We start from the raw sequence: 27,009 nt of genomic DNA, 5'->3' as shown, positions 1-27,009 counted from the left end.
TGCATTTCCTTCATGGTTGTGATGTTGAGCATCTTTTCACATGCCTGTTGGCAATTTGTATATCATCTTTGGAGAAATGTCTGCTCAAGTCCCTTGCCTAGAGATAAATTTTTTATCAGCCTCATATATTCACTACCTTTTCTAAACAAAAAACAGAAACTTTATTTTGTTTTGCTTTGTTTTAATCAGGGTTAATAAGGTTCAATATTAGAAGAGAAGAAATTTGTGAAATTATTCTCAGGAAATTTTGTTTTGCTTTGTCTTTTAGTTTGTCTTCAGACTTCACCAGTTCATAAGAGCAAAGAAAAAGAATCATGCATTGGTCGATCAGTTAAAGTTGTTGAAAACAAATTGTGACCTAGGTTTCATTTGATGCGGAAATTCTAACCCCCTTCAGCCAGGGATGGTTTACACAAGCAGATGAGCGGAGGCAGTAATGTCTCGAGTACTTTTAGGACCTGACAGAGGGCCCCACTAGCCCTGAGGTTGTGGTCCTTTGAAGACCAGTAATGGGTTCAGGGGAGTGCAGAGTCACTCAATTTCAAAGCCAGAATCACTCACTGGCCTTAACTGCATTTCTAAAGAGCAATCTTTGCTGCTCTTGACCTCCCGGCCTGGTAATTTTTGAAGCTTTTGTTACAGTCACTTGAACAGGATACTGCCTGATTCTTCTCCATTGGAAATATTACCCTCGGCCCTCTTCCAGCATTCTAATTTCTGCTCTTGCTTCCTTGTCCTCAATGCCTCTCGCCAAGGATCCTCAGCTTGAGCACAACTGATCATTTCTCTTCTCATTCTAGGGTGCAGTACCTACATCCAGCTTTCTTTGCTGCACAAAATTAGTCCCTTTTTCTGGGAATCTCACCCATTTTATTTTCAAAGCTACTATTTTCTGCACTTAACCTTGAATTTTTAATAACTGCTCACATTGATAGTACCCTACCTTCCTTGTCAAAGTTGATTTATCCAAGGGTAGGCCAATCTCTGCCTTCCCTGGGAAGAGAAGAAATCCCTCTCTAGTGGCAGCTTTATGTGATTTGAAGACTGCCAGCCTTTGAGAAAAGCTGATCTACAAACAGAAGAGAGACAGTCAGGAGGATGTCAAGTGCCTGGTTTGGGTCACCTCTTAGGTTGAGCAACCTCTTGCCATTCTATGGCAAGGCAAACCAGCTTTTCAATAAAGTCCCCTCTTTGCCAGAAATAATTCGAATGGATTTCTATGACTTGCAAACCAAAAGATTCAAAATGAATATATTTATCACCTATGGCCACTGAATCACCTTCTTTTTATGAGATTCTGCATGTGGCCTGGTCAGGCCTTAGCTTTCCTTTGCCTGGCTAGCATGACCTTTCCACAAGACTTTACTGACACCCTATGAAGCAAATATACCTCTGCTGTTCTGTGAAAATTTCTCCTAGGACATAGATTTTCAAAGATACTTCAAGACTTAATAATTTTTCCTTTCAGAAGACATTTGTAACTAAAACTGTCCCCCTATTATCCAGGTTAGAAGACCTTACACCCATCTGTACTTGCATGTTCTGATGAAGGGTCTATGAACATTACCCTTGTCCTCTTCACCAAACAGCAAGTTCATTTAGGTTTGGTAGGGGTGGGCCTGTCTCGCCTTTTTCCAGGCCCCACAATATTGATTTGAATTTGGACTCTGATCAGAGAGGACTTATATTCAAATGAGCTCAGGGCATTAAAGGTAAATCTACAAGAGCATTCTTAATGTAGTGGTTTCAGGGCTGTAGGATAGGAGTGGGTTGGGGGCACAGGAGATATTTGGGTTCATTATTAATTTTCCGATGAATGTATATCTGTGAGTGGTAGGGCAGAGTGCAGCACCGTTCTGTAAAGAAGTCACATATGAAAGTAAATCTAAGTGTGAAGTTTGTCATGAGTTGACAACGAGGGACTTTTAGCAGTTCATTTCGCAGAGCTCCAATCACACTGCCTAGCCCAATCCCGATTCTGATGTAAGGAGATAGTTCAAATATTCCGTGAGAAATACAACTCTATACATGTTCAGAAAATCCTTTGTGTTCTTTGCTCCCATTAAGGGTAATCCAAAACAGACCAAAAAAAAAACAAAACAAAAAACAGCAACACCTCTACTCATGAACTAATCATTACTTTACACCTCAGTATGTTCATGCCTGCTTCAGGCAAATTTCCATGAGAATTCTAAATGTTTTGATTGCTCAATAAACCACTGACATAATGTAAGGGGCCTGAGCAGCCATAGCAGGCCTCCCCAAGTATGAATTCCCAAAACCTACTTATTTACCAGCAGCTGCAATCGTCTGATCTCCAAAGTTACATTTGCTTGGAGCCCAGCCTTTGTTTAGATCAACTGAAGTGCCCTGAGCAAAATGCACGTCTCTTCCTTTAAAGTACTTTTCCTTCTGAGTTGCAGGCAATGTATTTATTATAAAGAGAAATTTACCAATATGAAAAAGCTTATTTGGGAGATTAAAAACAAGGCTATGTGGTTCTAGAAATTTAAATTTCCTCTCACCTTTTAATTTACAAATTGAAAATGTCATAGGAACCTTCTTTGAGGGGGGTGGATATGTTTTGAATCCTATGTCAATTGCTAACTGAAATGTACTATTTGATAGTAAAGGAGATACATGCATTTTTCAAGATTTTATTTATTTATTTGAGAAAGAGAGCACTCATGCGAGGGAGAGCACAAGAGAGAGCACAAGCAGGAGTGGGGGGTGGAGGGGTCAGACAGAGAAGCAGAGTAGGGAGCCCCACGGGGGGTCAATCCCAGGACCCTGGGATCATGACCTGAGCCGAAGGCTGACACTTAACTGACTGAGTCAACCTGGCACCCTGATACATGCATGCTTCGGAAAAAAGAATCTGTTTAAAGATCCTGGTAGTTCCTATTTTGACTGAGCTTCTTCAGGCAACACATGCCTTTTCCAGTCTTATCAAAATTAGGGAGGGTTTTGAAACTCTTTGGTGCCTGGTATAGCGTGAAGGGTGGTATTGGAACTGAAGTTTGAAATGGAAGGAAAGGTAGAAGTGACAGATCAACCATAGGGATCTAAACGATCATAGAGTTTTCCAAAAGGTCAATAAATGACAAAATTGTGGGACAGAAAATACAAGGCAACATTGCCACAGTCCAGCATTATAGGGAAGCTAACCTGAACAAAATGCGAACATATTGCCAACTACAATCATTAAATTAAATTTCTCTTGCAATATTTGAATATGGTTTTCAAATTTTCTCTCTTATCATAGCCTGCTTGTTTTCTTCTTTGTAAATGTTTGAGATTTCATGTGACTTTGTTATTGGGACTATAGTGGAATTTATGACAACTCAAATTTAATTGTGAAGATTTTAATTTTATTAAAAGTTAGGAATAATTTTAAATTGAGTCTCCAGTATTAAAAATTGCCAGTATTCTAAATCTAGATCTAATATCTCTTACAAAATAGTTTCATGTAACCCTATGAAGAGCTGGAAGAACAGGAATTATTATTTCTAATTCATAATTGATAAAACAGTGTCTTAAGAAGAAATATGGGACAAAGAACAGCAAAGCAGAGACGACTTTCCAGGTTTCCTGGAAACTTAGTGTTCTTTCCAATATAACACAAGCCATTAAAAAAAAAAAAAAATCTCCCAATAGTATACTACCAGGGGAATAGTCTCTATAGAAACCTATGAAGTTTGGTTGTTTTGTTTTTTTAAGTATTCTACATATATTAGCATTGATGCTAAAGACAGTTTTGCCAGGAATAAAGTTTACACGTAGGTGCAAGGGATTTTCCAATTTAGCATTTGAATCCTTACTGAATGGAATTTATGTCTCATGCCAACAGAAAGCACAATCCCATTAATTCCCAAGTTTTACCAGAAGGCAACTAATAGTAACTTATTTATCCTTGCTAGCGGATGGATCTCTATGAAAAGGTAGGAACACATTTTTTTTTTTTTATTGTAGTTTTAACGAATGAGAGCTCCTCCGGGTATGAATTGGTTTTGTAGCAGGTGTTTTATTTTGTTTTGCATAGGTGAGGACTTTAAGTTTGTATCAAGGCCCTGCTTCTAAATCAGCTTATAGATAATAGCTTATCATATTATCATCTTAGTTCTTTCCTATATTCAAAGATAACCAAATGCTTATGGCAACTGTTCCTCTCTTTGCACATTCAAACTCATGCTAACAAACCAGATTCTCACTTTCTGAAACTTGCTGGGAATCCTCCTGGATGACCTGCTGACCACCGAAGTCTCTGCAAACAAGTTTCAGAACACAAGAAGAAAATCATATGATCATCTGGCCCTTCTTTCTCTTCTACTGGTGTATCTTCACATTTGGTCATCTCTTCCCATCTCTTACTTAAGAGATAATAGAGATAATAATTAAGAGATCATTTCTTTTCAAATCTTCCCTACGGGCAGATCTCTTCCATCAAAATCATGTAACTGTTTATTTTTTTAAAATTTTCTAAGGATTGTTACCCTTAACTTAAATTCTCCCTATTACAAAGATCATTCATTAATACTAAACATTGTTTCAAATGTAAGTTATGCCCTTTTTTCTTCTCCTATGTGTAAGGTACAGCAAAGTATTTAACATTTTCCTGTTAACTATACTGGAATTAAAATTAAAAACTTGTGGAACACTACATCAAAAACTAATGATGTAATGTATGGTGATTAACATAATAAAATTTAAAAAAACTTAATAAAGAAAACATTTTCCTTCTAGATTTTGTGAATTTGGAAGTAATATTGAGTCACCCTTCAAAAGTCACCTTTTGTTTTCCACATTTTCCAATCTCAGTTTGCACGACTTGTCCACAGACCTTAAACTCGTTTCTTCAGTTTTTTCTTCTACCTAATATTGAGTAACGACAAACACAGAATCTTGGCACTGTCTGTTTGCTTTTTTTTTTTTGACAATGAACAAGTTACTTAATTCCCTTAACATGATTTTATCAATTCATAAAATATGAGTGGTAGAACTTCATAAAATTTTAAAAGTATTAAATGCAAATTAATTGTATAGGATACATTGAGCACAGTGCCTAAAAGCACTTGGTAAATAGTATACTCTCCATAGCTCCCAAGCTGAGGGGAGGAGCATGGGGAGGGTCTATAACTGATAAGATATTTCTCTGTAGAGAAAGGAAGGAAGGAAGGAAGGAAGGAAGGAAGGAAGGAAGGAAGGAAGGAAGGAAGGAAGGAAGGAAGGAAGGGAGGAGGGAGGGAAGAAGGGAGGGAGGAAGGGAGGGAGGGAAAACCACTAAATTAGCCTTTACCAAAATTCACGGATTCCCCAAGAAGGATTTTCTCCCCACTCTGGTCACTTCACAAATGCTGCCTGTCCTTTAACTCTCCACGGTGATGGTGTTAGTGGGAACTGACTCTGTTTTTGGTTGTGCCTACTGGCCTCATCCTAAGTAGGCTATTTCTTTGCAAATGTAACTCTGATTGCTTTACACCCATGTGTTCTGCCTACTGTTATCATTTCCCCAACTCCTGAGCCGATGTTTCTATTCTTCAAATTGAGGGCACCCTGAGGATGGAAACCTGCAGGGAAGCAGAATGAACTTAATCCCATTGTTAGTTTCTATTCTAAACTGCTCAGCAAGCAAAGAGCAACTCCTTACAGAATGTGTTGCTCCTGACAGTGAAAGGGTAATGAACTGTGAAACCAGATGGCTCAGTCCCCTCAAGCCATTACAGGGTTAACTTCCCACTAACTCGGGAGCAGCAAGGGTGTCGCCTCCCACTGATCACCTCCTCACATCCCCAGTATAACTGTGTCTTAAAAGAAGCCTCCTTTTATTGGGAAAAAGACATGTTAAAATGTGTTAAGATGAGCAAGCCAGAGCACAAGTTGTCAGTTGTTTGTTGGAGAAACTGATAGCGACTGTTTACATTTCCTCCCGGTAATTTGAAAAAGTTGATATTTTAATGTGGGAAAGTAGATGGAAGTTCTTACCGTGGATTGAAAAAGTACAAAGGCGGGCGCATGGGTGGCTCAATTGGTTAAGCGACTGCCTTCGGCTCAGATCATGATCCTGGAGTTCCAGGATCGAGTCCCACATCAAGCTCCCTGCACAGCAGGGAGTCTGCTTCTCCCTCTGACCCTCCCCCCTCTCATGGGCTCTCTCTCTCTCTCAAATAAATAAAACCTTTAAAAAAAATAAAAGAAAGAAAGAAAAAGTACAAAGGCAGCAGTGTGCTTCTTGAGAAGCTCCATACCAAGGTTTCTCTTTTGCTTACGACCTTTCTGTCTGTAATTTGACGTCAAGGATGCACCTTCGTTACAGGCAAATGGCTGGCCCCTATAAAGGCTAATGGCAACTGCATATGCACATCAATGGAAGGCTCTTCCCATGAAAAAAATTAGAGCTTTTACTATAAACACAAGAAAATTGAAGTCACAGCCCTGGTCCTTTTCCCTTTCTATCCATTCTATTTTTTAAATAATTATTTAGGGACGACCACAGGAGCCACGTGTGATATCAGTGGTCAGTGTAGTTCTAAAGACACCTTTTTTCTCAAAACTTGGTGAAAAGTGCCTCCATCCAATAAAGGTAAGATGAGAAGAAGAGGAAGCCAGTGTTGTTCATTTGGTCCACATTGCAATTTTTATTGTCCTTTGGCTCTTTTTCATTACGTAGTAAGTAAATTGCTTTCTATAGAGATCGTAGCAGCATATACTGCCTTCTGCAGTGAAGGAGCACGCCTGTTTTCTCGTGGATTTTCGAAAAGGGAAGGTTTTAAAAGATCGAATTTGGGGATTTTTGTCATTCTGACAGACCCCAAAAAAGTCATTTTTGTGAATTTCTTCCACTGTGTGTTGCACTTGGTTATTGCGTGTATACGTGAAAACTGCGGAAAATACATATTAACTGTGTGCTTCCCTGCTTTACTGAAATCTTTAGTTGCTTAGGGTGGTTTTTCAGTTGATTCACTTGGACTTTTCCAAGTATATGATGACAGTGTCTACACATGGTGATAACGTCCCCTGCTTCATTACAAACTCAACCCTTTTTTCTTCTTTTTCTAATTGTATTGGCTACTAAGAACAATATTAAGTAAGAATGATGATAGTGAATTTTCTTGATTTATTCTTGACTTTAGTGGGCTGTATCTCCTATTTCTTTATGAAGCATAAAAATGACTTTTATGCTCAGAAATATATTTTATCCTATTTCTATAGTGTTTTTATCAAGAACTCTTGTTGTAGCTCATCAAGTGTCTTTTCAGAATCCATGAAGGATATATACATTTCTTTTTAGATATATAATTAAAAGAACTACTATATAAATAGCTTTCCCAATATTGAACCATGCTTGAATTCCTGGAATAACCCCATTGGTTATGATAAAATATTTTTTAATGTAATGTTGGTTTCTGGTTGCCAATATTTACTTAAGATTTTTTGAATCAAAAATCGTAAGTAAGATCAATCTATAGGTCCAGTATTTTCTTTTTCATTAAGTTGGTACCCATTTATACAGGGAGTCCTCGTTTTTCACTGTAGTATGAAAACATAAAAGTGACCCACACACTGAAACCATGCAAAGAGATCTTAATAACCTTTGCAATCTGGGTGCACATTTCTCAGCAGCATCCAGAGCTGTGTTAATGGTTTCACCAGATAATATTAACCAATTTGTGCCAACTCCTAAGACAAAGAAATCCACCTTTATTGGCAGTGGAATAAACTTTAGTCTTCTCATAATGGCTGTATATGGTTTCAACCATAGTGGCTTCCTGTCCTTTGCACATTTTAGAAGATATTAAAACAACTTCGGTTTGTTTTTTATATTTATCAAACTTTGCTAACACAGTTTGTACTACAACTTCATGGAGGCCCGGATCTCACCCTGTCTTTGCGCTGCTACTTTTAAATCTTCTCACATCCAGTTCTACTCTAGCATCATCAATTTTCATGTCCTTGCTATACTTAAATCTTTGTTGGCTAATTTCCTCTTTTGATGATCCATTATTAAAAAATGATACAGGGGTTTGTCATCGGGAGACAAAGAAACAACACAATTTCATGTTTTGCTGTCTGTGCATAAAGTGAGTGATAGATACTCAGTGACCTGTCACCAACAGACTTTGAAAGAGGTGACATGAGGGACACTGGTCATAATGCATATCTGTTATGTACATAGAGATTTGTGGACTGAAACCTAGCAGTGAAGTGTTTACTTTATGCAATGACTCATGGTTAATACATCATAGTTACTGAAATTTGAACCTTGTTGTTGAGGGACTAGTGTTATTTAACTAAACTGTAATAACAAGTTCATGCATTATGAAGACTGCATACAAAGCATTTGAAAGTGTTTTTTTCTTCCCCACAATGTTTTAGAACAGTTTTAAAGACATGAAAATTTTCAGCTCTAAGTCAGATAGAATTCTTCTGTGAAATGACCTATTCTTGCTTCTTTTTTTTACTATTCCCCTAAGATTGCTATATTTCTTCTATGGAAATAAGATATTTAGATTTTTAAAAATTTTGTCTGGGGTCAGTAGTGGTAAATTAGATTTTCTAAGAAAATTATCCATTTCTTCCAGGTTTTCAAATTCATCTGAGTAACAGTAAATAGATCTCCATATATTCATCAAATATAGGTTAGTTACTTCAGTTTGGTCTTTTACCTTAAGAAAGTGTATTTTGGCTGCATTCTTTTGTTATCTGAATTCTGTCACCATTGGGCCATCTTGCTGTCCCTTCCCCCTGAAACAATATTTGCTGCTCTTCATCCCAAGCTTAGGAGATGCTCTTACTACTCACAGCAGACCCTACTACCCTTTTATTTGAATCTGTAAATTATGTCTGTCTTCTGATTTCACTGAAAATGAGCATGCAGTTTTTGTTAATGTTCATCTTGTTACTTCTGTATAAAATCCAGAAAGACAAAAGGGAAATTGCTGCCTTGCATTTCATGTTTCACTAGAAATAATCACTGGCCTTTCAACACAAAGTTAAACAGATTTTATTATTTAATATATACATTTAGCTCAATAAAGTTGGACTTTTAAAACTAAATTATCTGTGAATTCTTTTGTCACCATAGCTGCTGGGGGCTTGGTTTGTGGGAAAAGTGTGATTATAAAGGGAGAGCATGAGGGAGTTTTGGGGGATGATGGAACAGTTCTGTTTCCTGATTATAGCAGTGGTTATATATAAATCCATGTGTGTGATAAAATGTCTTAGAACTATTAAAAAGTGAAAGAAAACCATGAGGAATACAAATAAGGTTTTTTTTTTCTATGATTTTATTTATTTTAGAGAGACAGAGCATGCGCACAAGTGCACAATCAGGGGAGGGGCAGAGGGGCAGGGAGAGAAAGAATCTGAAGCAGACTCTACACTGATCACAGAGCCTGATGTGGGGCTCAATCTCACCACCATGAGATCATGACCTGAGCTGAAACCAAGAGTCAGAGGCTTAACCTCATTTATAAGGTTTATAAATGTTTTTTTAACAGTGTTTTTCAATGTCAATTTCCTGGTTTTAGTAAGTGTACTATGCTTATATAATACTATCACTGAAAGAATCCAGGTGAAGAATACACAAGAACCCTAGATCAATTTTGCAAGTCAAATAAAAAGTTTGCTTACATTTGAGCAAATTTTTGCTCTAATTCTTAGATCAATTTCTTTTTTTTTTTAAGATTTATTTATTTATTTATTTGAGAGAGAGAGCACAAGTTGGGGGGTGGGATGAGGAAGTGGCAAAGGGAGAAGCAGACTCCTCACTGAGCAGGGAGTCCCATGTGGGGTTCGATCCCAGGATCCCTGGGATCATGACCTGAGCCAAAGGCAGACGCTTAACCGACTGAGCCACCCAGGTGCCCCCAATTTCTTCTTACAGAAACTTAGACCTTGTAGATATTTAGATATGCTTAGAGATAGTAGGAAACCCAATAATACTGTTTAGTCTATGCTCATTCAAGGTTCATATGTGTTTCATTATGTCATGGTGGTATTTTCATACAGCATGCTTATCTTCACTTGAAAAATTGGATAAAAAATTTCTCAAAACTGGGATATATGCTACTGTTTCCTGTACTGATCTATGATTAGAAAACAGGGGCATCTCTGTTCAGTACTGGGATAGGTTGAAGAAGGAAATATGATCCACTTTTCTTTGAAATAATCAAACTTCTCTATGGATTCCCTTATGGGGAAGGAAGAATGTCAGAATAATCAATACAAAAAGTGGAATGTAAAATCTTAGAGGTTGACATGGGAAGCCTGGGAATGGGAAACCACTCAGCTTGGATTAAGAAGATCTGTCACATGATTGAGATTAAGTTTTCCGAGTCATTCCATTAAAGGAGGAAGTTGAACTAGATGACCCAGGGCAGCGCTTCACAAAAATGGTGGGTTTTCAGAAAATACGGAGAAGCTGCTAAAATGGCCAGCTGAGTTTGGAAATCCACTGATCCAAGATAAATTTTACATCAAAAATTACTGTTTTAAGCAGGACTATACCAACATCCATAGCAGAAATAAGTGATATTTCTATCTAACAACCAATTGATTAAAAAAATGAAAGTTCTTAAGCCAACCCATATATGCATTTTTCAGACCTTAGGGAAATATTCTTATTTATAATTGCTTTTTATCCAGTGGAAATTCTAGATGACCTTCAATCTTTATTCTTAAGCATTCCGTTATGAGTATATTTGACTGAAATATATCTTAAATAGCAGCTTTAGTACCATGACGTCAAAATTTTCTTTGAGATGTTCTGAAGTACTTCATTATCATGAAGGAATTCATTATCAGAGGTTTGAATAGGGTCACTACAAAAAAAAGGGGGGAGTAAATACTTCAGATAAATCCTCTATTTGACTTCATAAGTCAAATTTCTAGCTTTCCGTTACTAATTTTTCTTTCTAGCTTTCCATTACTTAATTTTCAAAAATGACCGACCAGTTTTTCTTTCCCTTAAAACATATTTTTTAAATTTTTTACCACCTCCATGGGGTAACTACTTGAAGTTCTTACTCTTGTTTCAATCTATATTAGCATATACTTCAGTTAAAAAGAAAGTTTTTTTCTTTAATGCTAGTTTAAGACTGTTTTGTTTTGTTTTTTTCCTGTAACACTAATTTTTGCCCTGAAGCCACTGATATGTTTTCAAAGCAGAGATATTCCTGTGAATATTCCTGGGAGGCCCATTACAGCAGAAACAAATACAGGTAAGATAACTAGGGACATGGCCCACTCTTGCCCCACCTCTTCCATTAAAGGTTAAGGTGTCACTCTTGGCCCAAGTCCCACATTTGCATGGCCATCACTGCCCTGTGACAAGGCCTGGAACCTACAGTGACTATGTTTGTTTTTTTTCTTCCAGGAAGTACCTCTGAGTTTGGACAGAGAAGATGCCTGTATCATACAGAGTAAGGTTTGTTGGGGAAAATATTTCAAAGCATGATGGCCACAGTCTTCTTCTCCCTTAGGAAACCATGAAAGGCCCAGACACTCTGGGAATACCAAAGAATAGCTTATTGAGTGAAGCGTAAGCACTCTGTAGTTAAGGCAGTGGCATAAAGCTGATCTCTTGATTGAATCCCAAACAACTCTGCCCGATCTCCACGTGTTCCTGCATCTTCTTCACAAATACATTTATGTAATTCTCCAAGTTCCACCGAGCAGATGGAGGCACAAACTCACAAAGATCCATCCTGTTCTTGGTGTCGTAAGTCTGCCTGACACATGGCACCAACACACGACCATTGGGGTTTGAGGACATCTCCCAACACCAGCACCAGCACCGCTGCCTTGTTCCCTCTGAACCCACAAAACCCAAATCTCTCAGCTACATGTCCCTAATCTTATTTTATCCTCTAGTTTCTTTGAACTAGTGTTTCAGACATTGGTTTTTTTCTTCTTTGATTTGAATCAGACTTTCATCTATCAATGTCTCTCTGTCCCTCTCATCCTCTGATCTTGTTAGTAGACAATTTGCCATGAATCCCTCATGTTTCTGGCCATCTTGTGACATCATTTGTCTGGAATATCTTTTCAAGGATGTCTGGGTAGCAAATAACCTTGGAAATATAATATGTGTTTCCTTTCAGTGCGGAGGGCAGATTTCTTTGCTGTCCAAGATAAAAACGATGGCTCTCTCTGGGGCAAAGTTTGGGCAAGTCTGCTAGCAGCCCTTTTACAAGATCAGGAGTCCTAGGCTTGTAGCTCCTTAGTTGTGCATGTGGCATCCTTCTGGGCCTGCTCCTGCTTCATTGTCATACAGCATGGGGATAAGGAGAACCAGTGCAAACATGAAGCCCATGATGTCTGCTGTGCTATGAGTAAGAAAGTTCTTTGTCTCTGACCTCAAGTCTTGTGTCTTCTGCTGGTATAGCTATGAAACTGTGGCACGCTGACCTGTGAGCTTATAAGTAGGGTAAAATGTGATGTCACAATTCTTGATATGCCTCAGTTGGCATAAGCACTATGGCTGGCATTTTTGAGCTGGGGTTCCCTAGCATTTATTTTCCTTTCCTAATTATACCCCAATTCCCTCTTGAGAACTCTGTATTCCCTATTGAATATGATCTCAGGAAAGTGATTTGATGTTCTGTCCTCTCCCAGATAAGAGATGGGAGCATGACCCAAGCTAACCTCACTGAAACTTACACAGAATGACAGACACAATGAAAACAATTGGTACTCATTTATCCCAGCTCCCTAAACAAATATTTCCTGCTATTTCTGAACATCCTTTTTTTAGAATCTATAGACAACTTGAACTCTCCCTGTGTTCAGGCCAGTTTCTTCACATTTCCCACGACTTTTGTGAGTTTCTAATATCCCCCAAATACATTTCCTTTGGCTTGAGTTGGTTTTTGTCTCCTTCAACCAGAGACTTCTAAATACTCAGCCTTGGTCTAGCACCCTGCAGGTCTTAATGTGTTTCATATGTGTTGTGGATTGTGTTTTCACAGAACATGGTTAACCTTCACTACAGTTTGGGGATTAGAAATAAGACAATATTAGACACATAAATTTAAAAAAAACTCTAAATATCTAGATTCTGTAGATATTTTCTCTGGCTACAAAGCTATTTCAAAGCATTCACTCACTAATTTAACTAATATTTACTGAGCACCTCCTTATACCAAGAACTGCTAGGAATGTGGCAGTGAATAAAAGAGAATATCTCTTTTCTCATAGAGTTTATAATCTTATTCTAATCATATCCTATTTTTACTCTTTCTTTAAAAAAAGACTGTTAAAATGTAAATGCTTTGTGGGCATAAACCTTGTTTTTCTTGTTTATCACTTTTATTGGTGACTGCTTCTTAAGTATTTAATAAATATTTACTGACTAAATAAATAAATGTCACTTCCAATAGGAAGTTGCTGGCACTGAAATGACTGCATTATTGGTCACAAAAAATTGCCTGAAACGGAGATGAAAAGCATTAGAACCCAAAGGGATGAGGGGATAAAGTTCTCTTTGTATTTAAGTCTTAAGTTAGTATCAATATGACAAATTTTCAATGTCGAATGGACACTAAAAGTCATTCTTTATTAAATAAGAATTTAACTAGAAAGGAAATATGATTACTATTAAAGAGAACAAGTAATAAATGTGAGAAATGCAAATAATAAAATAAATGTGAATAAAATTTAATGAAAGCTTTTTTCGCACAAGTCAAATGAAATAGAATTTAGAACTTTGAAATAAGGCAAAACCATAGTCTTCATTAATTAGTTTATACAATCTCCTCTTGTTTTCTCTTTTAGAGCCTCTATTTTTGTTTTAAGATCACATTTTCTTTTGTTTTCCATCCTGGTTACACATTTTTTAAAATTTTATTTCACCAGTTTTATTTCATTTTTAATGGGCTATTCCCCGCAACCCGCATGTCCAACGGTTTTCATTGCAGCTTCTATTAAGATCTACATCAAATAAGTTATTACCAGGTTTCAAATCAAATGCCTATTATTATCATTACCAGAAGAACTTACAGTGGCTTCCTAGGGAAAGGGTCGGGGAGCGATGTGTCTGTGATACAGAGCAGGGCTGACAGCCTACACTTGCCCTTGTTGCATCCCTGAAAACCACCGGCTTTCCCTCCTTGCTGCATAACTGAAGGACAAATGGATAAGTTTTCTCGATTTTAGTGAGAGTTACTAAGTTTTTCTTAAAAGAATAAACTGGATTCCACTTAATTGTCTCCAGTTACAAAGAGGTCAGGTCAGGTTATCAGCTAACAAGCTATCGGTCAGCCATGTATGCTAATAAATGATAAACAATTGGCTTGTTTTTCTGCTATATTCAATACAAACTAAGTGAATAAAACAGATGGGAAAGCAGTGATAAGAAAATACAGACTATTTCTTACCAAGTTTGATCACTCTTGGAGCTCGGGTAAGCTCAATATGTTTTAACAAGTGGACCAAAAATAGCAGAATTTAAATATTTCTCCCACAGCTGTTTCTGAATGAAAAGAAAGTGCCACGAAAAGAACAGTAACTGAACACTTACTATGTATGAGATAATCCAAAAGATACAAAGATGGGTAAGACTCAATTCCTGTTGGAAAGAAGATTACAGGCGGAGAAAAGAAGACAATATATGTTTAGCATAATGCAGAAGAAGAACCATAAAAGGCAAGTATAAAATACAACAGTAACTACAAAGCACTTCTCTCTGGCTGGGAGACGGGGACAAAGATCAATGCGAGCAGAGAGATATATCTCAGAAGGAGCATGGAGTGTTCTAGCAAGAGCAAATATGGCTGTGGGGGTTGGGGAGCAGAGGGTTTGGTGCGTGGCCAGTGGGGGTGGAGCTGGAGAGGACAGGGAAGTAGCGGCAGCGGGAAGGAGGGGTGAAAGATAGTCTGTGAGAGCTTTTCGGGACAGGCACGAGCTGTGCGGTTCTGTAAGACATGCTAGGAGACAGCGAAGGTTTCCGGGCAGGCGTAAGCCAGAATCAGAGTGATGCTCTAGAAAGATAACTGGTGGCTACCTGAAGGACAGACTGCAGAGGAGACAGACTCAAGGCAGGCTGGAGTCTGTGATGAGAAGAGAGCCATACTTTCAGAAACGCATCTGCTGTCAGTTTGTAGGGCTGGAGAAGGCCTAGCACAGAGGGTAGGAGTCCTGGTGAAGAGGGGGTTCTGCGAGGCCAGGTGAGGCCCACCCAAGAATGGTGGCAACAGGCAGGGAGGAGGGAATAGGAAATGTGGGAGGGTGAGAGCCCATGGGTGACGGCTACTTCCTCGTGAGCAGCGAAGAGAGGCAAGGTGACTCTGCGATGTATTTTTCACCCATGTTTTAACAGGTGCTCTTTAAAAGACTGTGGAGCAGGGCACTCTATCATCAAAAAGATTTTTTGAAAAAACACTGATGTATACAAAGTTAAATGAACTTATCTTTTCCTAAAGGACCTCTCAGAGATTTTAATATGATGATGCGCATTATGAGTGGCCAAGAGAGAAGAATTTAGAAAACCTGGTATAACATAAAAATCCATTTTAGACCTAGCAACACGTGTTGGAAACAAAGTGCAGTAATGTTACTTTGGAGTTTTAAACCTACACGCCCGGGAGAGCGATGTGTAAAGTAGGAGCCGTCTTAGTGATTCAGTGAGGATGGATATTTGGTTTTCTAATTAAACCTTTGAGTTAATTATTAAAAATTTTAGTCACACTATATTTTAACTTAAAGTATGTAGCAGTGCATCATCCCTTGGTTAATTTCTTGAGGAAGAACCAAAGCCTTTTCTACCAAGAAGGGCTCCCTGAAGGGATTTCCAGGTCCTCTTCTGAGCATAAGCCACACCCATAGAGCATCACCTACAGTAGCCCATTTTAGTGTCTTTAAAGTAGAATGGAAAACTATTCACAAAGGTTAAGAGGATTGGTGTTTAATGAGAAAGTTGATGGCTTTAGGTTTGGATATACTGAACTTACAGTACTTTTAAAACATGCACACAGGGGGCGCCTGGGTGGCTCAGTCGGTTGGGCGCCTGCCTTCGGCTCAGGTCATGATCCCAGGGTCCTGGGATCGAGCCCCGCATTGGGCTCCCTGCTCCGCGGGAAGCCTGCTTCTCCCTCTCCCACTCCCCCTACTTGTGTTCCCTCTCTCACTGTGTCTCTCTCTGTCAAATAAATAAATAAATAATCTTTAAAAATAAATAAATAAATAAATAAAATAAAACATGCACGCAGTTTTTTAGCAGGTATTTGTAAATGCATAAGTTGTCTTTCTCTATGAGAATTAATCAAAATTATAGCATTTCTTTTTTTGCATGTATACAGTGTTTATGTTTGTTATGTCTTTACCTACTAAAAGCTACTAATAGAGTTATTAAATCACCATCAAATCTCATAAAATCACATGGTTTCTTTTACCCTCTACCTTCACAATAATCATTAGTTTCAGATACAGGAGGTTTATCCTTAGATATATGGTTATGGCCTACGTCTTGGTCAGGGTGATGGCTAAGGAGGTATGTTCAATTTGTAAAAAATTATAGGACAGTGTCTTAAGATTTGTTTATTTTCCTGTATGTTTTAGTTCAGCATAACTTTACAAACAAAATGGGAGTAGCACTCACTAAAACTGTACATCAATTCTTTTGGGACCTATTGTTACCTCACTTTTTAACATGTAGACCAAAAATATGTAAAAGCTGAAAGTAAAACTTTCTTCTAAACATTAGAAATATATTCTTCTATGAATATGTTTCTTGTAATTTAAATTTTGTCAGTGTGGGTAATGACTGTGTACATTTAAGAGTAGTAATCTAAATATGCAGTAAATTTCAAATGACTCCTTTTTAATACTGGATAATTTTAATTTTACTGTACTAACAAGACAAGCCAGCAGAAGCCCTATCTTGAAAGTAAGATTAGTGCATGTATTTGCTTAATGAAAATTTCCCCCAAATCCAGGAATCTAAGCCTTAAGAGTATGTATCACTACTATTAGTTGGAATCCTTCCAACTACTAGGGCAAAGGAATGAAAATCTTAGTCATTGCCAAGTTCTCACAGTGTATTTCTCTGGATCACCGACTAGAAAACTCCATATAAGTTTTAGTCAACCAGTCTGTTTCAGAATTCTAAGTACACCAGCCCTTTGCGTTTAAACATTGTTATTAAAAAGTTCGAGTCAAATTTTTATTAATCCAACATATTTATAAATGATATCTGGTAATTACTGCAGAACTCTGTAATTATCATAAGATCACCTAACACAGAACACCTTGCTGGCCTTTTTAGAAACCGCTCCCTGGAGTAATTAATATATTGTATATAAACACACACGTGCACATACATATATACGATGTTGTGTTCTGGTGGGAGAAGCGGATCATGAAGTGACTCAACTTTACCAAGTGAAGAATACACAGAAATGATCATACTTGCAATAAACTCCAAAATATCAAATGTGAGATGGCCATAATATTCTGACGACCACGGGGCATGCATACACACAACTGACTGGCTTACTGCAATTTCCGAATCATGAAGCCTGACATGGTGAGGTACAGTAGTTATATAGTTATCAATCAAGGAAGAAAGAAAAAGAACACTAAGTCCTTACAGAAGGTTTTGGAAGACATAAAGTCTAGATCTTTTTGTTTTTCTACCTTCTTTTGTAAAGTTTTTGTATCTCATTTTTTTTGGTAAAATGTTTCCAAATTCATTTTCTATTTATTTAAAATAAGTTAACAACTTAAAACTAATAGTCGTTTTCACTGTAAACATGTCACGCATGTTCTGCTGGTTCAAGGGTAAAATTAAAACAAGATATCCTCTGTAGAGCAAATATATTTATTATGCACTTTCATATACATAGGGATTTTTGCTTAATATAATACAAGGAATAAAATAAACTTTTACAATGTGAAATTCAATGTACATTTTAGGCTATTTACATACCCCAAACCAAGGAAAAAATAAAAAGAAAGCATTTGTCTGCAACTACATTTGCTGAGAAGTGTAAATGGAGAACATTAAGCAAACCAAACATTTGCATAGCCAAACAATACTGAGAAAATTATTTACTCCTGTTTTTAAAGTAGTGAATTATTTTTGGTAAGGATCCCAGTAGGGATGGGGGGATAAGGAAGAGAGACAAAAGATACTGGCTGTACTTTTAAGTACACAGGAGTTCCAGTCAATTTTCCTTCGAAAACCTTTCCTACATACATTCAGATTTTAATTTTTCATTACTGTATTTTCTATCACTTCCCTTATTACCAACTCATAACTTTTAGGGAACGGGCGCAGATGGAATGTTAAAAAAGTTATAAGCACATGGCGTCATAGGTGTGTAGTGACATCAGGTGATTTACAAAATTTAAACATTTGATTTTTAAAATAGCTATTTAGGCATTTTTAATTGAGGGGACTATTTATTAAGTCTTTTTCATGAAGCAAAAGCCATTTTTAGTCATGCTGTTAAATCCCCCACAAAAACAAATAGGCAAAGCAGGGCATCTTCAGCACCCTTATCATCCTTATCCTACCTAAAAGCCAGTTCTGTCCTATTCCAAAACACAAGTAATACAGAAACATCCAGAGGAATACTTACTTTTGAAAATCATATTTTTCCCACAGACTCTCTTCCTACCAACTGTTTCAAGTGTACATAATATGGATATGAAAACATTCAGCTCTTTGAAAAACGTAAATCCCTTATGTAATGAATCATATCTTTGCCCTTTGGCCACAAGGTGCATTTTTGTAAAAAAACAATAAAATTAAATAAATACAATTCCAATAATTCAAGGTTAATAGAAAAACTGGCAGCTTTCAGGGTTCTCTTCTAAAGAAAAATACACCTAGTAAGAAATTAGAGCTTCATCTTCTACAGTAATGTAAATGTACTGTATTTGAGATATGAGTAAGATTGGTTCTAATAATAGTATGAATTCATATTTATCAATAGAATCATTAACACTTTTAAGGCTACTTTGCAAGAGTCCTATTAAGTGTATTTAATAAATGTCCCATAGGGACAAAAACTCAGTACTTGAAACATTCACATTCGAGTTATCAATATTGCCATGTCACCTTAACATCGATTGAACTTCTCTCCTATTCCTGATTATGACTTGCCGATGACACAAACAAAATGTGTTTCGCTGACTTTAAAAAATAAGAGAAAACAAAAGCCTTACACGAAGATTCAAGTGAAACACTTATCACAACCAATTACACATTTCTATTTCTGTGAACAATGCATCACATGTGTGTCCTTCATATATGAAGATGACATTACTGACCTCTGTTACTCAAGATTTTTCTCCAGTAGTAGTGTTTTTGTGCTGAATCTCCAAATTCTCTTTCCTCATTCCTCTTTCTTATCAACAGCACATGGGAAAAATAGAATTTCTGGGCTTTCTAAAATTCACGGGGCTTATTCAGAGATCAAACCCACAACCCTGGCTTCTCAACAATCAATTCTAACCTTTCCAGACATACACACAACCCATCTAAGCCAGCCTCACTACTTTAGAGCCCATCTGGGAGGCCAAGGCTGTGGGTCCCCTGCTCCTTTGAGCCTGTCACCTTTGTTTTCCCTGGTCACAGACTTCATCTTTAACCCTGCCATCCGGTCATCCTGTGAGCAACTGGTCAAAGAAGAAAACAGGAAAGAGTATGTGGACAGAAAAGTGCAAATCCATCACTATTGTTTACCAACTATCAATAAAAAAATACACATGTGCTATGACTGACAGGTTAGTGGTGTCATCTGTGAAGGACCGCACGTATTACATCCAACTACCACGAAAACTGATTCAACTGATTTTGAGTCGGGGGCTATTTTGGTCATGCAGTGATTTATAAGATCGAAACAACTGAGAGAGAAGCCAGCATGAAAAGTCATGCTGGGAAATGATATTTTATTTAACTGGACAGAAGAGATAAGTGTAGTCAATGAATTGTTCAGGGATCAAAAATCTACCCTCAGACAGGTGCATGTCCTTCTACGTACACACGCCCTGAGGCATGGCTTTGTCCCTGAGAATTTTCATGCCTCAGGGATGATAGTCTGTCTTCTTGGAGGTGGAGTGACAAGTGAGTGGAAGGTGAAACTGCATCCCAGTGAATGAAACAGAACTTTGTTCTGCCTATAGTCTGCTTTTTCCTCTCTTTCTCTTTCTCTCTTTTTCTTTTTTGTCATCTGTAGCCAGAGATTAGGAGGATTCTACTGGGAAATCCAAATTTAAACTACTCAGAGCAGCTCCCTAAAACACTAGAATTATTTTTTAAAAATCTGTCAACAAACCATTTTTCACCTCAGTGTGGCATTAAATAGAAACACATTTTCAACCAATGCTGAAGGTGTACTGAACATAAAATAGTTGCATGATTTATTTTATTGAGCAACATTTTTAAAGATACAAGAAACAAGCCATACACTACAACAATGCAAATGTGACTGAAACAATATGCTTAAGTTTCGTTTGCCACAAAAAAAGAAAAAATAAAATAAATACAAAGAACACTGCCTTTTCGTATATATTTGAATCATGGCACATGCACATTTATCAAATCTTAACTTAAAATTTTTTTCAGCTTTTATCAGGGAACTGCAGTATATATCTGCATTTAAAAACAAAAGTGCTTATTCTTGTGTAGTGAATACAAAGCACACAAAATGAAATTTTTTAAGCACAGAGGGTTACATTGAGAAGGCAGCCTTACTATTTAGGCACATTACAGTAATTAAGGTAACTGTACTGCAGATATCACATTCTTCTTTTTTTTTTCAGCAAATCAACAGGCATTTTATGTTTTCATCCAGTAGCTGAAGAACCACTCCAATCACAATGTCTTCTGTTTCACAGAATAGGAAACTAATGCAAAAGTTAAAAAAAAAATTAATTTCTACATTATACTTATATAACTACATATAGTTTTAAGACCCTATATAATTATAAATATACTTACTATGTAAAGCATAAAGTGGACACATCTATTAGAGATTCATTAGTCAACTTAAAAATCACTTTTAAGGAATCCATAAGATGTTTACCCTAATTCATGTGTTTTACTGTTTAATATATATTTATACTTTGCCTTTACAAAAGATGTCATGAGAGTTAGAGGGTTGTACCATCAGAACAAAATATTTTTAAAATAAATCACACGGCAGAATGAACTACTTTACACAAATTATTTTTAAACGATATCTGACCAGTCCTCCATCGATTCATATTGAAGGGTGTTTACTATTAGAAAGCACAGGAAGTTTATAATTCATAATAATGCTTCACCTAAAATACCCCTAAAATATAGCTCCAAAGACAAAAAAAGCAAAAGGAGAAAATATCAATTTACTAAAGTAAAGAGTACAATTTTGTTAGAAGATGAAAAATAATTAAGCAAAGTGGGATAAATATACTTGTAGTATAAATTAGCAAGATTCCTAACGAAACCTTTGGATTTATCTCTAATGAGAGAAATGTGCTTCTGAAAAAGTATCTATTATATAAAATTATGTATATATTTTCTCATTAACTTCCCCTATGTAATTAATGAAGCATCCATTGTGGTGGAAAGAAGAAAAAGTTTTTATTTAATAAATATGATTTATTTTGAGGTTTAAACATATAATTCTTATGTCTAAATATACTAGGCTCTAAATACCCTCTTGCCAATACATCCAACTTACCATCTTTCCTCACCTATTCTTGGTGTGTGCAAATTTTACTTGGAAGATTTTTAAGAGATCTGTCATAATAAAAATTACCTTTTGCTGATTAAATCTTTGACTTCTTCCAGGGTGAAAAAGGAAGGAAATTAACATTGACTACCTATCTACTAAGCACTACATACACTATTTTATTCAAACCAAAATGTGAATATTACAGAAATGGTCCTCTCCCCTCCATTACCATCAAAGAACTTTTAAGAGGGGAAATGACTGTATAGGAAGCCATTCTTAATCTGAGATCCATTAAGTATTATTATTCATTCATTCATTTATTCATTCACTCATTCGTTCATCCATTCACTTACTCAATACCTTTTCACTGAGAAACGACCATAGGTCCAAACAGTATTCCAAGTACATGGAATGTCAGAGAACAAAACATAAAAATCCCTACTTTCACAGAGTTTACATTTTAGTTGGGAAGAGACAAATAATAAACATAATAAAAAATAAAGTACATAAAGTATGCTAAAAAGTTCTTTGGACAACAAAAAGCAGGAAAGGAAAAAAGAGAGTGCTGGTGGCGGGACAATTCGAATTCACAAGGAAGCAAAGGGAAGGTGTTGTTGAAAAAGAGGATGGCATCTGACTAGAGATTAGGCGAGGGAATTGGCCATGTGACTATTAGGGAAAAGAGTATCCTCAGTAGAGAGAACCCTACTTTTGACATTTTATTCTCTATGCTGATGAAATGTTACCTTTTATAATGGTGTTTCCTTTTTATAGTTGAAGCTAGGGTCAGAACCCTCAATCTGAAGCTTCAGGGCTTGTTTAAGGCTTAATTCCGTCTCGGAGGAAGGATATCCTTCTAACACTTCCTGATGCCCCCTGTCTTGGATTGTCCGTGGGACCGAAACCCTACCAAGAAAAACCTGGTTGCTCTGAAGATGGTAATTTGGATTGGTCATTATCCCATTTCTCTTCTTCTGCTCCCCACTTTGTTGATGAATGAGAAATTGCTGTTGAGATCGACCAATTTCTTGCTGAGTTGAAGGTACCATAATTTTGCACTGAGATTCTGCCGATATTTGTTTAGGTGGCACACTAGTCCCGGATTTGGCCGTTAGCCCTCTTTTATCAAACTGAGTCATTTCATATTCTAAAACCTTTGGCTGTGAAGAATTATTTTGTTTAGCTTTTTTCCCAGCTGCCCCAGATTTGCTGGAATTTTCTGATTTCCCCCCTTTATTTGTTTTAGTTGACTTCAAGCTGGGTTTTACCTGACTCCACTCAAATTCACTACTTGGTGAATTATGGCTCTGTCCCAAGGATTGTGTCGTGGAAGACGGGGACACAATTGACTGTCGACTTCTACTGCGTGGCAACGAATGCTGCTGAATTTGTTCTGTAAATGACAGGTTATGAAAGCTATCAATTGGCACTGTTTGAGCTGTTGCTGTGGATGATGTAGTTCTCAAAGATGAATTTTTCGAGCTTTTCAGGGAATTATTTGACAACGACGACTTCTGACGATCGACTGTAGAATCTGGAGATTCTGAAGGAGAACTGAATGCATGAGCTGGCCCATTAGGTAAACCACGCAATGAAGGCTGCATGTCCCCTCCACCAGTACTGCCAGAACTATTTGATTTGATTGTTAATGATTGCATTTTTGAAGACACCGACTGCAGAGGTTTTTGCTCCATTGTATGAACAGGAGATGGGGAACAGCCGTTCAAACTAGATGCACCATATTTTTCTAATAATTTAATTATTTGAGAATGTCCGTTTTTGGCTGCAACACGCATAGCTGTGCGTCCAAATTGATCAGCATGGTTTGGATCAGCACCGTGCTCTAATAAAACCTGCACAACATCAATGTGCCCTTCCTGGGCTGCAATACAGAGTGCAGTTGCACCCTGGTTACATGTATGGTCAACTATGGCACCATGCTCGATCAGAAGCTGAACCACTTTTACGTGGCCCTGCCAAGCTGCAGACTGCAAAGCAGATCGCTTTTCATTGTCGGCAGCATTGATGTCAGCATGGTAGGTTATCAGAACCTGCACCATTTCCAAATGGCCTTGCCAGCAGGAAACATGAAGTGCTGTCCTTCCTTCGGCATCACTTGCTTCTACATTTGCACCATTTTCTAGAAAATACTCAGCCATTGTAAGTTGGTTTTCTAAGGCCAAAATATAAAGCGTAGGCCTCCCATCAGCATCTTTGTAGTTAACATCAGCTCCATGGCTAAAGAGTAATTCAACAATGTCCCTATGCCCTTCTAATGCAGCAACCCGCAGTGCATTTCTCCCATCATAACCTCTTTGATCAATGTTGGATTTATTTTCCAATAATATTTGGACACAATCATAATGACCCTCTTGCGAAGCCAATATGAAAGGTATTCGTCCATCGTTATCGATCTCATTTGTTCTAGCACCTTGTTCAATAAGTGCTTCACATATTAACCTGTGACCTTCAAAAGCTGCCATATGCAAAGGTGTCCATCCAGCATCATCTCTGTGATTTTCATCTAACCCTCTATCCAGGAGAGTACGTACTACCTCAACATTTCCTTGGGCTGAAGCTATGCTGAGGACTGTCCTACCTTCACTATCGATGCTATCCACAGCTGCACCCCAAAACAAAAGTGTGTTTACAACTGAGGCATGGCCCATAGAAGCTGCTGCTAAGAGGGGTGTCCGACCATTGTTATCTGTGTGGTCTACATCTGCTCCCCCTTCTAGAAGCAAGTCAACCACATCGACATGTCCTTCATAGGCAGCTACCAGCAGCGGAGTCATGCCATCTTTATCACAATGATCTACTTCAGCACCTCGATCAATTAAAAGACTAACAACTGATGCATGTCCTTTACTTGCAGGCACACAAAGTGCAGCTACAGAGAGTGCAGTCCTGCCATCAACATCCTCATGATTCACTTCTGCTCCGTGGTCCAGGAGGTGTTCCACAATTTCTCTATGGCCCATGTATGCTGCTGCTATCAGCGCAGTTCTGCCTTCATTATCAGCTTTGTTGACTTCAGCACCGTGTTGTAGCAAATTCAGTACAATATCCTCATGTCCTCCCCAAGCTGCTGCTCTCAAAGCTGTTCGGCTATCAGCATCTGCACAATCCACTTTTACACCTGCATAAAGCAGTGCAGAAACTACCTCGGTATGGCCACCCCAAGCAGCAGATCTTAATGCTGTCCAACCATCTTGATCAGTATGATTAATATTTGCACCACACCCAATCAAACAATTAACTACCTTGGTATGTCCTTGTCTAGCAGCTAGGGTAAGTGGTGTATGTCCATGCGCATCTTCGATCTCTAAATCTGCTCCCCTGGAGACAAGTAAATTCACTACATCAAGATTGCCACTGTATGCCGCATTAGCTAATAATGTTCTCCCATTTGAATCACACTGATTTACCGAAGCTCCATTATCTAATAATGTCCGAATGGAATCCTCTCTTTCCAAAGCTTGTCGGACTATGCACGATGTGCGATCATCTTCACTGTTGACGTGAGCACCAGCTTTAACCAACAGCTGTAGCACTTCTTGTTCCTTGGGTATTAAAGTAGACAGGGAATCTCTGACAGGTGTACCATTCCATATCATCCAGAGAGCTAACTCAGCTGTCTCTAACTGTAAGTTTGAATTAATTAAATGCAATGCAAATTCTTGTGCTTCCAACGGTGTTAAATTCTTGGCTTGACAGGTATAACTCATAGCCAACATTCTGTGTCCTTCTGCTGCATTACATAAATACTTCTGAGTGCAGTGTTTCACATCCAGAAGCCACTCTGCAAAACTATAGTGGAATAGTATTTTAGTATTTCCTAGTCCATCAACAAGAAGTTTGGAGAGGACATCTAACTTACGTTGAAAGTCTTCCAAGGTTAATGACATATTTTTGGTCCATACCGCATGATATAATTCCGTTATGGTCAAAGGCCGGCAGGCTGCAAGAATCACATTCAAAATGGGCTGAACTTTTGCAAACTGTTTCCTTACAAAAAGTCTCTGACACAGCCAGAGATAGAGACCATTTAGAGTTCCTGGGATGTCACGAATCTCTCTTAACATAATAAAATTTTCTACAACTCCATCTAGAACTCGTTCTAGATAAAGAAAGCATCCACTGCTTTTAATGTGCAGTTGATTTAACATCTCTGCAGTTTCTTTTGTGAGGTGTTGTCGCAAAGCTTCTTCCTGATCTAAACGATGAAGGATATACTGCTGAACATCCTTAACAATATATGCCTTCCGAAGGTCATCTAAGCTTATTTTTCGAAAACCTAAAGAGACAAAAAAAGTAGATGTCATCAGCTGAAAATGATTACAGAAGTTGCCATATATTTGAAGAGGATGTCCTCAATATATAATAAACTAATAAGCAAAGAAATCAATAACAAATCAATTAATACTAATAAATTAACACTTATGAATATATATATACACTTTAAAGATTTATGCGTGGGTGGGGGGAGGGACACAGGGAAAGAATCTTCAAGCAGACTCCCTGCTGAGCGCAGAGCCCCCCAAGGAGCTTTGATCCCATGACCCATGAGATCATGACCTGAGCTGAAACCAAGAGACGGCTGCTTAACCGAATGAGCCACCCAGGTGCCACAATATCTATAAGTATATAAATCAGTTTTCTCTTCCTTCTGTAAAAATGCATTAATGGCAGATAAACTATTTCATTTTCTGATCTACAAATGGAACTACTTCTTATTCTATTAGTGGCTCAGGGCTCCTCTCAACTTTAATGACAAGAGATACTAAACTCAACATTGGAAAGTCTTACATACATATCCATGGAAGCACCTCGGTAAGATTTTCTGAACTCCCAAATGACTAAGGAAAAAAGGATGCCAAAGATAACAAGTAACACTTGCTTGTTTTTACAAGCTGATCTTTTTCATTTGAAAAATTTATATATTTCCATCCACATACCTGAATGTACACTAGCCTTAATTATGGGACTGAATATTTATATCCAATTAGAGTATTACCTGTCACTGCCTCTAAATTACTACTATAAATACACTTTCATAAAGAATACATACAAAATGCTTATAGTTTAAAAAATAAAGCTCTTCCAAATCTAAATGCTTAGTAATATGAATTTAGATAGAATAAATTGTGGGGCGCCTGGGTGGCTCAGCCGGTTAAGCGTCTGCCTTCGGCTCAGGTCATGATCCCAGGGTCCTGGGATCGAGCCCCGCATCGGGCTCCCTGCTCAGCGGGCAGCCTGCTTCTCCCTCTCCCTCTGCCTGTCTCTCTGCCTACTTGCTCTCTCTCTCTGTCAGATAAATAAATAAAATCTTTAAAAAAAAAAAAAA

At 37.7% G+C, this 27,009-nt stretch overlaps 1 protein-coding gene and 1 long non-coding RNA gene across 2 annotated transcripts in view; one reads left to right on the top strand and one right to left on the bottom strand.

Moving 5' to 3' along the window:
- Positions 1-14,638, top strand: part of LOC145720328 (uncharacterized) — a 40,813-nt gene extending 26,175 nt beyond the window's left edge. The window contains exons 3-4 of the long non-coding RNA XR_014143245.1: positions 11,375-11,420; positions 14,465-14,638. This is a non-coding gene — a long non-coding RNA (uncharacterized LOC145720328). The remainder of the gene's footprint in view (positions 1-11,374; positions 11,421-14,464) is intronic.
- A 3,767-nt stretch (positions 14,639-18,405) lies between these two features.
- ANKRD50 (ankyrin repeat domain 50) overlaps positions 18,406-27,009 on the bottom strand; it is a 33,164-nt gene continuing 24,560 nt past the window's right edge. The window contains exons 4-5 of the mRNA XM_031034317.2: positions 22,409-25,959; positions 18,406-20,850 (exon numbers count right to left, since the gene is read on the bottom strand). Of these exons, the coding sequence (XP_030890177.1) occupies positions 22,412-25,959 (3,548 nt within the window). The 3' untranslated portion in view covers positions 18,406-20,850; positions 22,409-22,411. The remainder of the gene's footprint in view (positions 20,851-22,408; positions 25,960-27,009) is intronic.

The sequence above is a fragment of the Leptonychotes weddellii genome, chromosome 2 (assembly GCF_054177405.1).
Source record: "Leptonychotes weddellii isolate Sample4059 chromosome 2, ASM5417740v2, whole genome shotgun sequence".
Classification (NCBI taxonomy): domain Eukaryota; kingdom Metazoa; phylum Chordata; class Mammalia; order Carnivora; family Phocidae; genus Leptonychotes; species Leptonychotes weddellii.
Note: the sequence above shows the minus strand (reverse complement) of the source record. Positions and strands in the feature narration are given on the sequence as shown.